This window comes from Gopherus flavomarginatus, unplaced genomic scaffold, assembly GCF_025201925.1.
Source record: "Gopherus flavomarginatus isolate rGopFla2 unplaced genomic scaffold, rGopFla2.mat.asm mat_scaffold_34_arrow_ctg1, whole genome shotgun sequence".
NCBI lineage: Eukaryota > Metazoa > Chordata > Testudines > Testudinidae > Gopherus > Gopherus flavomarginatus.
In genome coordinates, this window is record NW_026115061.1 from 2672741 (window position 1) to 2686964 (window position 14224).

At 50.3% G+C, this 14224-nt stretch overlaps 1 protein-coding gene and 1 long non-coding RNA gene across 2 annotated transcripts in view; one reads left to right on the forward strand and one right to left on the reverse strand.

Annotated features, from left to right (window-relative positions):
• LOC127042227 (uncharacterized) overlaps positions 1–14224 on the reverse strand; it is a 101067-nt gene that overhangs the window by 47902 nt on the left and 38941 nt on the right. The gene's annotated exons all lie outside the window — the stretch shown is intronic.
• Positions 6943–14224, forward strand: part of LOC127042219 (zinc finger protein 560-like) — a 69519-nt gene continuing 62237 nt past the window's right edge. The window contains exons 1-3 of the mRNA XM_050935837.1: positions 6943–6986; positions 7668–7794; positions 9617–9699. Coding sequence (XP_050791794.1) covers positions 6963–6986; positions 7668–7794; positions 9617–9699 — 234 coding nt within the window. The 5' untranslated portion in view covers positions 6943–6962. The remainder of the gene's footprint in view (positions 6987–7667; positions 7795–9616; positions 9700–14224) is intronic.

Genomic DNA, 14224 nt, shown 5'->3' on the forward strand with positions numbered 1-14224 from the left:
AACATTAACCCTTAGCTATCTGTTTATGACAAGGGGGCTCAGCCTCCCCAAACCTTGCACTGCCAAGGGGACAGTGGGGCCCATGATCAGGGGCCCTGGCCAAGTTAGGTCCCCCTGGAAAAGTCTCCCCTATGTCAGCCCCAGGGCTGGAGGAGCTCCCACTCCCTGCTACAGCCCGGGGGCTGCAGCTGGGGCACAGAGCTTCTCTGGTCTCAGGGCCACAGCGGGGCAGGGGTAAAGGAGTGATAGGGTGGGGCTGGTGGGGGAAGGGGTGGAACAGAAGTGACAGTGGATGGGGCCATGGGTGGAAGGGGGTAGAGCCACAGACAGAAGGTAGGGGCATGGTTCTGGTGCTGGGACCCCACACTTGTTCTCCCTTTCCCGGGGGTTTGGCATCACTAGCCCCGGTTTAGCGAGTAGGGTTCAGTGGTCCCCATAATGTGGGGTGCGACTCCTAGGGGGACACAGAGGAACATTCATGGGGGCACCTCAGGACCTGAGGCAGCCCACATAGAGGGCAGGGAGGGAGCACCACTCTGCCACAGCTCTTCCCCAACCCCACCCTCAGCCTGAGACTCTGGCTCCCAGCCCGGCGTAGACCCCTTTACCCCTGTCCGCACCCCTCTCCCCAGCAAGCAACAGCCCCACTCCTCCCAGCCCCGGTTCTTGACCGTGGCTTCCGAGGGGCCACAGCCATGGCTAAGAGGGCACAATGTGAAATGTTTGGGGACCACTGGTTTAGGGTGACGTCCTCAATCACTTCTCTGCAGTCCAATAAAAGCTATTCCTCACTCACCTACCCCTCCATCAGGACGGACTAGGTATGTTCTGCTGCCCTTCACTCATACAGGAAGGAGAATAACATTTCATTCCACTCAATCCTAAAGTGATTTGTAACCCAAGACCATCCCAAACTGGTCATTTTGGGGAAGCGGCCCCATCATGCTGCATAGCTAGGCAGAGTAGGTGTGTCTATGCAAACACGGTCTGTTCCTGAAGTCTTTCCCCAGCTCCTCACTAGGTGAGAGAGGGGAGCTCATTCAGACCCTGCTTACGCTTAGTATTTAAAAACTCCTTAGTGTCCCTATCTCTGCCGGCCTTAGATTTCTCCTCCTGTCCAACTTTTGATAGCTCAGATGAGGTGACCGGGTGGTTAAGGTGATGGACTGCTACCCCATTATGCTCTGCCTGCGTGGGTTCAAATCCCATTTTCGTCAGAGGCATTTAGTCTTCACCCTCCTTTATAGACAACTATCTCCCCCTTTGGTACAATAACAGATCAAATAATGTTGCTTGTGTTACCGAAAATTGGGTCGTTTAGTAAGCTTAGAGAGGACTAATAATGCCCCTCCCCCCCAGAGTTTGGCAGAAAGCAGCACATTAATTAGCTTGATAGCTAAGCTCAAAAGAAGGGATGGGGGAGGGTGTCACACTCATACTCACGCTCCCAGGACAGGCCTGGCAGTGGAGATGTCAGGATCCTTTAAGGTAAGTGTCCCACAGCGCAGCTATGGACGGTGTGATGAAGATCAGTCTCCCTGAGGTGCAATAGAATGTAACACAGCGAACCACTGGCCAGATGGGCCGGGTGAAGGGCATTCACTGGAGGTACAAGGGAGAGTGGGAAAGCCACTTCACAGGCATTCAAAGAGGGAAAGGACACAAGCTGGGGGAGTTTAACAGATCTTTTGAGCATACAGGTTATACAGAGCATTAAGATCACTGCTGCTCCTACAACATGATAAGTTCTCAAGCAGCATGTTTCTTACTTTGCCCATCTGTCAATTTTGATGATTATTGATGGAAATATTTTGCCATTGGGTTGTGTGTTTACACAGAAATTGACATTTACCAACAAATACACAATTCTTCCAAGCCTGCCTAGTCTGCAGTTGATGGGTTTAGAGGGACACATTCACTCTTCCAGGTCCCCATTCCAGGCCTGTGCTCTCCAGGTTGTCAACTTCCCGCACTGCTGGGATCCTTCCCTCATCTCCCCCCAAACCACTGCCCCACCCCCACTTCTGGGGTCCCCTCCCTACACTGTCTAACTCCACTGCTGGCAGGATCCCTTCCTGTTCCTTTCATTTCCTGCCTCCACTCTGGGCAAAAGCTCTGCACTCTTCCCACACCAGAAGTTGAACCCAGGCCACCTGGGTGAAAACCAGGAATCCTGACCACTAGCCCATATGGGACTATTGTTGCATCTGACGAAGTGGGTATTCACCCACGACAGCTCATGCTCCAACACGTCTGTTAGTCTAGAAGATGCCATCGGATTCTTGGCTGCTATTATTACTACAACTCAGGCCTTGGCTTCACTGGAGAGTTACAGTGCAGGTGGTGGCTTTACAGCGCTGTAACTTACTCCCCGTCCACACTGGCGAGGCACATACAGCGCTGTATCTCCCTGGCTACAGTGCTGCATGTGCTCCACCTCGACGAGAGGAATAAAGAGAACAGAGCTGGTGATGCAGCGCTGGGGTGCCAGTGTAAACAGTGCTTAATCTTACTACGCTGTCACTGACCTCCGGAACCTTCCCATAATGCTTGTAAGTAGAGATAACGCTCTTTGTTTTGGTGTGATGCCTCTGTTTGTTTTGTTGTGAGCTCAAGGCTCCCGGAGCTGCTTATCTAAAAACCAAACACAGTTACTGTTTGCAGTGAATGAGCAGAGGCAGGGGGATCCCTTTGGAACACCCACAGCTGGTGTTTGCTTGAGGAGAGAAGCAGCCGGGTGGGCACGGGCTGGGGGGGGTCTGTTTTGGATCAGCGGCTTATCTGGTCTGTGAGGAAAAGAACAAAGGCGGCTATTTGCATTTAGTGAATGAGAGAGGGGTGGGGGAGGAGGCTTGAACTTGCCAGGCAGGGAGCTGACACAGTGTCAGCTCCAAAAATCCACTCGCTCTGTCTCCCCCACGCTCCGTGTCACACTCCACCTCACCCTCCTCTTTTGAAAAGCACATTGCAGCCACTTGAATGCTGGGATAGCTGCCCATAATGCACCACTCCCAACAGCGCTGCAAATGTGGCCATGACAGAGTGCTGGTAGCTGTCAGTGTGTCCACACTGCAGCGCTTTCCCTAAACAGCTGTAGGAAGACAGATTTAACTCCCAGCGCTGGACAGCTGCAAGTGTAGCCAAACCCTCTCTAAGCCGACCCCTTATGAGAACAGCAGGGACTAGCATGACTAGATGTCCCGATTCTTGGGTCTTTTTCTTATATAGGTGCCTATTAACCCCACCCCCGCTGGGATGGGGGGGCCGGGGCCTTGCCGTCGTGTGGGGGGGAGGGGCGGACTCTGGGCCCGGCGGGGGGGCGGTGTATTAAAACCCTCCCCATAGCAATGTGCTACTCCTGGGCACTGCGCATGCCCAGTAACAGCCGCTGAAGCCGCTGCCCTTCCCCCTGCCCGGACCAGCCGTAACGTTCCGCCGGGCACTGGGGGCGGGGCTGGAGCAGGACGGGGGAGTAACAGGGAGCGTGGGAGGGGCTGGCGGAGAGCAGGAAATTGATAGGCGGGGGGGGTGGATCAGGCAGCTGGAGGCAGAGTTCGTGGGGGGCTAAAGGGCACAATCCGGGCTGTGGGGAGGAGCAGGAGTTGAACTCAGTGGGAGGCGCTGGCAGAGCCCCCCCCTTTGGTGTGAGGGCGGAGGTGTCGAGGGGGGAGGAGAAGCCGGAGTTGCAGGGGGGGGAGGTCAGTGGGGTGGGGTTGGGTAGATCTGTCTCTGTGCAGCCAGGACATTCCCGGGGTGGGAGGGAGGTGAGTTAACTGGATCCTGTCCCTGTTTTTGCCACTTCCTCCCAAACACACATTCTCTCAAGATTTCCCCTTTTCTCTCTCATTATCACACGTGGCTATAAAATCCAGGGAGATTCTCCTTCCCCCCTCCAATGATCGGCTCTCTAATTGCCTCTGATTTTCCCTTTTCTCTCCACACTTCTCAAATGTCAATTTAAAATCTCTCCGATGGGGGCTGGATTTTCCCACCCATTTTATCTGCAGCGATTTGTCCTTGTTTGGGTGGGAAATTGTTGCCCTGGGTCATTCCCCAGAACACGGCTCCCACTGGAGTGGGATGGGATGAGGTTCCCATTCTCTGCCAGGGCAGGGAAGGGAAGGGAGGAGAACATCCCCCATGGAGACTGCGCAGACTCCACTTCCCAATTCCCCTGCGGCCCCCTTCCATTGTCCAGGGAGCCTTCCAGCTCCCCCCCGCCCTTAAATCAGCTCCTCAAAGGGCTCTGAGCTGCTCACGTGAATGGTTGCCCCGTGGCCGGGGGGGGACCATCACATTCTGTTTATGTATTGGACAGTCATATAAAATCCAGTCCAACAGTCCCCCTTTTCCACTAGTTATTTAATAGCAACATCAAATCCCCTCCGATCTTGGTGGTTTTCTCTCATGTTATCAAATGTCGTTTGTGACAGGGTTCTCTCTGCATGTCTCAAAGATTGATATAAAATACGTCAAACATTTGCCCCACTTCTCTCTAGTTGTTTTATTTCTAATTGAATATGATGGGTTGTTTCCCAATGTGCTAAGATGCAGCCGCCTCTGGGGTGGATCCATGGTGGCCATTATTTGCTAGTGACAGCCCGTGGATCTTTCTTGCCCTCCAGGCCTTCCATTCTCCTGTTAAAGAAGCACTCCCCAGGCTCCCTCTGCCTGTGTGAGTGACCAGCAGGAGGTGGTGTTAACTTTCTAGCCACTTCTCACACTCTGTGAGGTAACACTTGCAGGGGCAGGGAAGGTGTCTGTGTGGGGAGATTGCAGCTGAAGGGGCATTGTGGTAGGGGGAGGCCTCTGGGTGGCTGGGCAGGGGGTACCCTAGTCAGGTTGGTGGGTTGTGGAGGTTTGGGGTTTTCGGGGGTGGTGGTTCTGATGTGCCCATCCCTGAGGCTATGGGTCCTGGAGGTGGGTATCGCTGGGGGCCTGGTGGCTGCAGAACAGTGGGGGTGGGTGTCTCTTGGGGAAGCGGGACAGAGGGTTAGAGAGAGCCTGGTTCTGTGCCAGGGGCTCTGTCTGTGCTTCCCCCGCTGGTTCCTGGTTTTGTTGCCATGCCCAGTGCACAGAGCTGGGGGAGGGGATCCCTGGCACTAGGTGAGGGCATGCCAGGGAAGCAGAGTGATGGGTCGCACTGTAAAGCATCAGGGGGTCACACTGGGCAGAGGAGGGGGTCCCAGGCAAATGTCAGGGTAGATCGTTCTGGAGGGTGGGGAAGTTCCTAGGCAGGCAGTGAGGGACTGAGTTCCCAGTGGGGGGGGTGGGTCCCTTGAGGGGGTCCCTGGCTGCTGAGGGCTCTTGGTGGGGGGAACCCTTTGGGCTTCCCAACCTGGCAATCATGGTGTGGTGGGGGTTCTCTGGCCGGTGGGGCTTTGAGGGGTATCTGGGGTCCCTGGCCAGGGACTCTGGGGGCTGCGTCCCAGGGAATATCTGATGGGATCCTGGCTGGGGGGTGTCTGGGGCCCCTTGCTGGGGGGTCTGGGCTCTGAGTACTAGGGGGTGTCTGGGGGCTGCTGCTAACCATGATCCTTCTCTCTGGTCAACTTGTACCAGAGTCCTGGCTCCTAGTCACCAGGTCACCAAGTCCATTCCCCAGTCACGTGCCCTGTCACTGTGATAGCTTTCTGTCCACTTAGCAAACACTGTTAGTGTGAATTCACAGAATTTACTTTTCTCCTCTTTTGAAAACTGCAGGAACTTTCGGTTCCGTTTGGAAAATTTTTGCCCCCAGTCCTTGTCCTAGATCTGCGGGGGTGAGGGAGGTGGGAAGGGAGTCAGCACTGCCACACGATGCTCTTTTCCACAGCGTTCTGAACTCATTCTTTCTGAAATCCGGTGTCATTGAGACCATTGTTAATCCAGAGTCACTGTATGGAAAGACAAGGAGTGATTCCAGATGGACAGTGGGTCAAATGAGATCAGCCATTCTCCCTGTGAGGAGGGGCTCCCATTAGCTGCTCTCCCCAGAGAGCTAAAGGAGGGAAGCTGCTCATACACTCTGTCCCTCTCTGCTCAGGATATTGGGGTTCAGCTTCCTGGGTCAGATGCTGCAGCCTCCATTGTGATCTTGGAGACCAGGCTTGGCAGCTGCTGCTCCCCCAGTGGGGCTCTGTGCTGGGAAGTGACCTTAATTAAAGCTTCTTCTCTGCCCGGCCCAGGGGATGACTTTCTGCAGCTGATCCTAGCCCCCTAGGGCAGTCCTGGGCCCTGTTACTACTAAATTCTGAGCCAGAGTCTCCAGGTAACTGAAAGACCTCAGGGAATGTCCTAGGGTCTGGCAAGAAAGTGACTCTGCACAAACAACACCACCTCATTTCTCCTCCCATTAGCGGTTGCCAGGAGGAAATCCAGCCATGGGAGAGCAAAGCCCCCAGGAATGAGACTGTCCCAGCCAGAGGGACAGGGAGAGAGGACAGGGGAAGGAGAGACTGAAAGGGGCACTGGGAGAAATGAATGTGGGGGAGAGATTTCCAGCTCTCTAGTCCACCCAGACACATGTATTGCTGCATCCTGGGGCAGAACCACTTTCCAGTGAACAAAACAAGGATCAGACAGAGCAAAAGCCAGTTCCTGACTCCATATTCCCCCTTCTGGGGTGTGGCTGCCGTGGGGTCAGTGTCTGAGGGAATCCCCCACAGTGACTCCTTTTGTTCTGCTCTTTTCTAGCCTTGTGTTTAGAGAAGGGGTGAGGGGAGAGAGAAGGGAGGTTAAAATGTGTCTGTGGACTTAGCCTGGCAGGAGGAGCCAGGTCCAAACTGTAATAAACAGATTGAGTATTTCCCAGCATGACAGAATCTAGGGTGTCTGTCTGCAGGGAAAGGGCCTGGGGGAATTGTGATGTGAAATTAACTAAAACCGGTTGTGAAACGCCCACAACTGCCCTTCTCCCCCAGACAGGCTGCAGAATGTTTTGCTCCAGCTCATCCCAGCCTGGCGTGGGACAGGGAAGAGAAATGGCTGCAGTGGAGTCAGTCCAGGTAGAGATTATCGGGGGGTTGCTGGTGGGTTCCTGCTGGAGGAAAGGGAAAGCAAATACACCAGAGGTGGGAAGGTTTGCAGAGTCTGGTTTGGAGGTTGGAGCGGGGCCGGAAATTCACAGCGTGGGGAAAGGAGGAGGCCAGGGTGTGGCAGACCTGCTGGGAGTTATTTACTAAGTGGCCTAGATTCTAGGAACAGACCCAGGAGGTTTGGAGGTGGAAATGCCCTAATTTGTGAAGAGAGAAAATAACCCACCTACATGGAGCTAGTCAAACTGACCAGACTCCTAGTGCTGGAGCCTGACCTCATTAACCATCAGCTGCTGTGAGATATAAAGGGGACACCCATGATTCAGGCTTATTGGAGCTGCCTCTCCCTTCATATCCCGCTCCTCACAATGAGGAGGGTGTTGGGCATCCTACCAGCGAGCTCTCCCTGGACCCTGCTAGGGGCTCCATCTCCTGTATCAGTCAGTGACTAGTAGGGGGGTGATGGATATGCTGGGAGAGATAAGGGGCTCTCTCTTCATCCCCTCACCCTGGCATTTGCTGGATACTCTGAGCCAGGTCGAGGTAGGACTCTCCTGACTATGATCCACCCAGAGCTTCCATTTGATTCACTCTTCTCTGCCACAAATAGTGGGGCAGCAAGTCCTTAGTGTTGGACTCTTACTCTTTCAGGGGCTGGTGACCTTCAAGGAGATGGCTATGTATTTCACCAGGGAAGAGTGGGCTCTGCTGGACCCCACTCAGAGAGCCCTCTACTGGGATGTCATGCAGGAGAACTATGAGACTGTGACCTCGCTGGGTAAGGGTTCCTGTCCCTTCTGTTCTTGGAAGGGGAAATGAAGAGTGAAGGTTCACGCCACCCCCACAATGCCATCTGTACCCTGTCCTGTTTCAGCATCACCCCAATAGGCCAGTGACACACATAATACCAGAGACCCTCCTCTGCTGCAGAACACTTTGGGAACAGAACACAGGAGCCGTATTGCACAGTGTCAAATATCTCCTGTTTGCTCAAATGAAACTGGGGGTTAGGTCTGGCATAACTGTCCCATACCCCTAATCATTTTTGTTGCCCTTTTCTGAACCTTTTCCAATTCCAATATTTCTATTTTTGAGATGGGGTGACATGTGCATGCAGTATTCAAGATGTGGGTGTATCATGGATTTATTTGCTGTTTTTACAAATATGATCTATGAGATATTCTGTCATATCTATCACTTTCTTAATTATTTCCTACATTGTTCACTTTTTTTCACTGCTGCTGCACATTGAGTGGATGTTTTCAGAGAACTATCCACAGTGACTCCAAGATCACTCTCTTGAGTGGAAACAACTAATTTAGACCCCATCATTTTGTATGTATAGTTGGGATTGTGTTTTCCAATGGGCTGCACTATGTGCTATCCTGTCATCTAGTACTGCTAAGATCCTGGATTCAGTAATATCCCTGCCCTTCCTGTTCCCTTTCTCCACCGAACCCCGCCAGCCCATGCTTCCTGTTCCCAGCTTCCCCAGGATTCTCGCACTGTCTCTGAACCTCTCTGTCAGCAAGAAGCAGTGCCAGGGACACTTGCCCTCTGTCTGGAGTCTTCGATTTCTGGGACATGGATTTACTTTCTCTGTGTTGTAAGAGGCTCTGTCATAATGAGTATCTGTGACGTTACCCAGAGTACAATCTGGACTGTTAAATAGCTGTCCCCTCAGTCCTCCAGCATGGGGTGCCTTTTCCACTGTTTTCCCGCGAGAACAGCCCCTCTTGGCCAATTAACACACAGTCTCCAGCATGTAACTCACTCCCAACTACACAGTATTGAGTGCTGCTAGACAGCCACTCATGAATTACACCTCAGGAGAAAACCAGCAAATTCTCAAGTGCCCAACTTTCCCCCAGAAATGTGCATCTTGCACTGTCCAGCACGCTACTGAACGACCCAAGCTCATATGAAGTCTGTCATTTCATCAGCGGAAAATGACATGCACCAGCTTGTTATCCCAAACAGAGTTTCCAACACACTTCAATCCACACATACTGGTTAGATGAACAATAAACCAAGCTTGTTAACTACCAAAAACTAAAACTAGGCCCAGTCCATGAAAGGGGCACTCCCAGGAGAGACTGTATAAAGGCTGGAACATGAAACACCTTTGTAAACCTGAGACAGCTGCCTTGGGGACAATGACAGGGAGAATCCCCCAAAGTGACTCCTTTCTTTCTGCTCTTCTCTGGCCTCCGATTGTTCCTTCCAACGTGGAGTACTTTGCACTTTTCTCTACTGAATTTGATCCTATTTACTTCAGATCATTTCTCCCGTTTGTCCAGATCATTTTGAATTTTAATCCAATCCTCCAAAGCACTTACAACCCCTCCCAGCTTGGTGTTGTCCGCAAACTTGATACGTGTAAGAGAGAGACTGTTACTGGGAGGGTTTCCCCATGTGTCAGAGGGTTACACCCTGGTGGGAGGGGGCTAGGCCTGTACTGGAATAAGGTCACTCTGTGCTTCACAGTGTGCTAGAACCTAGAATGTGCATTAGCAGGGGAAAAGCTGGGGGGAATCGGCTTGTGGAATGGACAAAAGCCTAGTCTGAATTCTCACACCTTGCCCTTTTCACCCCGGCAGGCCAGAGAATAACATCCATGTTTCGCTGCAGATCATCTCGTCCTCCCAGGGGCAAGGAAATGGCTGCAATGGAGCTGGCTCAGGTAAGAGATTATCAGGGTGGCGGGCTCTGCTTGGAGGTTGAGGAGCAGTAAATGCATAAGAGGGTGGGAATTGCTAGAGGTGGTGGGAAGCAGGAAATATCTCGGGTGGAGAAAGGGAGGGGACAGCATGTGACAAACCTGCTGAGACTTGTGCAGTGTAGGGCGTGATGGGTTGTCATCCCCAGGAGGCAGTTTGTGGAGCTTCTGGGAACTGCTGTGTCCTCTAACCCTCACGCTGGGCTGGCCCTTCTCACACTGCTTTGCTGGAGATTTCGCCAGCCTCTCCAGGGCCTGTTATCACCCAACACAACAGCAGGTGGCGCCATGCAGCCAACTAAGCTACCTGAGTGCGTTACCTAAGCCACTCAAGGACAGATAGAAGACAAGAGCCAATTTCCCACTCCCCAACCTTGCACACTTGCTGTAGTATAAATCCAGAATGATACCATCTTATAGTGCACAGGGATCTCTATAATGCAAGCTCATTAATGTAGTTCCCCTTCCCCTCGATATGGGACAGATGTGCACAACAAGCTGAGATTTTCCCCAGACACTTCACTCAAAATACGCTGGTTAAGATAAAGCATCAAACAAGTTTATTAACTGCAGAAAGATAGATTAAGTGATTATAAGTGATAACAAACAGATCAAAGCAGATTATTTAGCAAATAACCAAAACTCAGACTAAGCCTAAGATACTAGATGGATAGAAATTGAATTAGCAATTTCTCACCCTGACTGATGGTACAAGCAGTCCCCCAAGTTTCCATACACAAGCTAGAAATCTCTTGATCCTGGGAGCAGCACTTCCCCCACATCCGTTTTTGTTTCTCAGGTGTTTCCAGAAGTTCTCTTGTGTGGAGAATGAGGCCAAGAGATGATGTCACACCCCACCTTATGTAGCTTTTCCATATGGTGGGAACCTTTTGTTCCAAACTCAGTTCCTAGTCCAGTTTGTGGAAAAATACAGGTACTAAAATGGAGTTTAGTGTCATGTGGTCTGGTCACAGGCCCTGCCGAGTCATAGTAGCCATGACTCATAGGCTGGCTGAAACATTCACAGGAAGGCTAAGCTCTTCCACAGTCCATTGTCTTTGTTGAGCCATCAGCACTGTCTGGCTTCTTCATTGTTGTACCTGAAAGGCTCATTGTGGGTGTTACCCAGAGTAAGCACATTTGAAACACAGATACAGAGTCAATATCCATAACTTCAGATACGAACATGATATGTGCACACAAATAGGATAATCCTATTCAGCAAATCAGAACTTTTCCAGTGACACCACACATGATGCATCTTCTACAAAATAGATCTTAATTATGTCCTAATCATATTATAATCATACCACTATGATGAATATGGGGGTGTAGTGTCAGATAGGTCCTAATTTCAAGGCACAGGAGTTGGGAATGGAACTTCCCCTCTTTGTGGAACAGGAAATAACCCTCCAGCCAGGGCTGGGACAACTTCCCAGACTCTCAGCGATGGAGCCTGAATCTACTGACATTTCATTAATTACCACCAACGCCAATCTTTGTGGCAACTGTAAACTTTATCAGTGATGATTTTGTACTCTCTTCTAAGTCATGGATAAGAATGTAAAATAGCACAGGGCCAAGAACCAATCCCTGCAGGAGCCTGCTAGAAAGAAATCCACTCGCTCATGGTTCCCCATTTACTATCAGAGTTTTTAATCTATTTAATGTATGCCGTGTTTATTTTGTATCATTCTAGTTTTTTTTAGTAAAAATATTGTGCTAATCAAGTCATGTCCCTTACGGAAGTTTAGGTATATTACATCAATACTATTAGCTGTAACCAAACTTTTGATCTCATCCAATAAGGATATCCCGTTAGTTTGATAGGCTCTATTTTCTCTAAACCTTTGTTAATGGGCACTACAATTCTGACCTTCTAACTTCTATTCTGTATGGTTGACTTCTCCTTTCTTCCATATATTTTATTTGGAGAGTGCTTGGATTCCTACCAGGGAGCCACTATCAGGGTCCAGAGACAGCCCCATCTCCTATATTAAGCTCTGGCTAGTAGCTATGTGATAAATGTGAAGACCCTGCTTCTGTCTGTCAGATGGGAGACACAAAGGTTCTCTCTTTCTACCCTCTGATGCCTCCTGGCTGCTGTAAGCAAGGTGGGGTGGGACTCTGTTAACATGTGCCTCCCGGAGCTTCCATTTCCCTGGTGCTGCTGTTCCGTGAATAGTGGGGTTGTGAGTGGGTCAGCAGGTACTGAGTATTGGAATCCTGCTCTTTCAGGGGCCGGTGACGTTCGAGGAGGTGGCTGTGTATTTCTCCAGGGAAGAGGGGACTCTGCTGGACCCCACTCAGAGAGCCCTCTACTGGGATGTCATGCAGGAGAACTATGAGACTGTGACGTCGCTGGGTAAGGGTTCCTGTCCCTTCTGTTCTTGGAAGGGGAAATGAAGAGTGAAGGTTCATGCCACCCCCACAATGCCATCTGTACCCTGTCCTGTTTCAGCATCACCCCAATAGGCCAGTAACATACATACTACCAGAGACCCTCCTCTGCTGCAGAACACTTTGGGAACAGAGCACAGGAGCAGCATCACACAATGTCAAATATCTCCTCTTTACTCAAATAAAACTGAGGTTAGGTCCAGCATAATGAACAGAAGCTTCCTACCCCCAGCCTTCTCTCAAACCCTGAGCCTTCTCTACCCAAACCAGAATGTGCTTGGGGTGTAACAAGCAGGCGGCTGGAGTCAGAGCTGCCGGTCCAGGGTTACTTATCATACAGACACTCAGTGCGTCCTTGAACGCTGGCTGGGAGTATCCAGACAGGGGAGCTCTAGCAGCAGAACACTGAATCTCACCCAGGATTACAGATGACACAACTCCTCGCTGATCTGGATTGCACCCCAGCATGTGAAAATGGCCTAGGTTGGTAGTGACATTTCTTGAGACATGGAGAGTCTTGCTCCCATATCACCAGGTGTAATAAAATAACAGGAAAGGCCATTTATGGAAAACTGATTCTTCAGCTTGCTTTTGACCTGCATCATATTTTGCAATATATTCCAAATAAGGAAATTAACGTGCAACGTATGTGTTATTGTTTGTGGTTTTAAGCTGTGAAAGGCTTGTGTGATTTTTAGCTTGGGAACAGTATTCCAATAGCTGTCGCCCCCTGCGTGCTTGTAACCAAGAAAAGAGCCTCAGGCTGAGCTGATTCAAATATTAATCCTGTGGTTGTTTTCCACAACAGCCTCAATAGGTCCCTGTGATGGAATGTAAGGTTACATCTAGACTACCCACCGTATCGGCAGGTTAAAATCGATTGCTTGGGGATCGATGTATGGCGTCTCATCTAGACGCCATATATCGATCCCCGAGCACGCTTATATCGATTCCAGAACAACACCAACCCCAACGGAGTTGCTGATTTGACAGGGGGAGCCGCGGACATTGATCCCGCGCGGTGAGGATGGGTGAGTAATCCGATCTTAGATATTCGACTTCAGTTACGTTATTCACGTAGCTGAATTTGCGTATCTAAAATCGATTTTCCCCCGTAGTGTAGACCAGCCCTTAATGTCTTCACACCTTCCCCCTGCAGGAGAATGGCTGTTTGACCAGCTGTTTGCCTTGCTGTCTCTGAGGAACTGGTCTGTGGGCGTTCCCCAGAACTGTAACTTTTTCAGTAATATCATACTGTAAAATCTCACAATTTTACATACAGTGTTACTACACATTTTAACAGGAGGATAATATTCAGTAGGTTATGCATTTTCTAATGATACCTCACAAGCCATTTTCCACTAACAGGGTCTTCTCTGTTCACAGAATTTCTGATAGTTTGATGTCTGCTGGCACTGGATATCACTATTTTGGCATCTCTCTCTCTGTCTCAGTGAGCACCCGCTGTGGTTGTTGAAAGTCTGTGATGGGATCTATGGGATGCAACTGAACAGTGGCACCCCTGAGCCCTTTGTCCCACCACCTTGGCTCCCTCTCACACATGTGATGCTGAGACAAGCTGTGAATCTCTGGCAGATATTGCACTTACACAGACATCCGTAGGTAGGGACACAGCCAACTGAATTACATGAATGCTTCTGCAGCCACTCATAACACTAATGATAGAAAGTCGCCCCCCCTACAGCTTTGCAGTCTTGCACCCCTGGATCATACCATCTAGCCTTAATCAGAAGCCTGATCAGTGTGAGTTTATTACACAAGGTCCACCCCTCCCTCACTGTGAATAGTACATGAACCAGCCTTGTAACGGAGCTGAGATTTCCCAAGAACTTCAAGCAAAATACACCAGTTTAAGTAGAGCATAAAACAGATCTATTAACTACAGAAAGATGGAGTTTTAAGGATTATAAATGGTTGGAATAAAAGATCAAAGTAAATTACCATGGAAATTAAGATAAATTCACAATTTAAACTTTACACCTTATTACACTAGGGCGTAGCTCAGTTATGCACACAGGAAGGCTTAATGCTCGAGCTGCTGCACATGCTGGGCAGGCTTAAGGTTGGG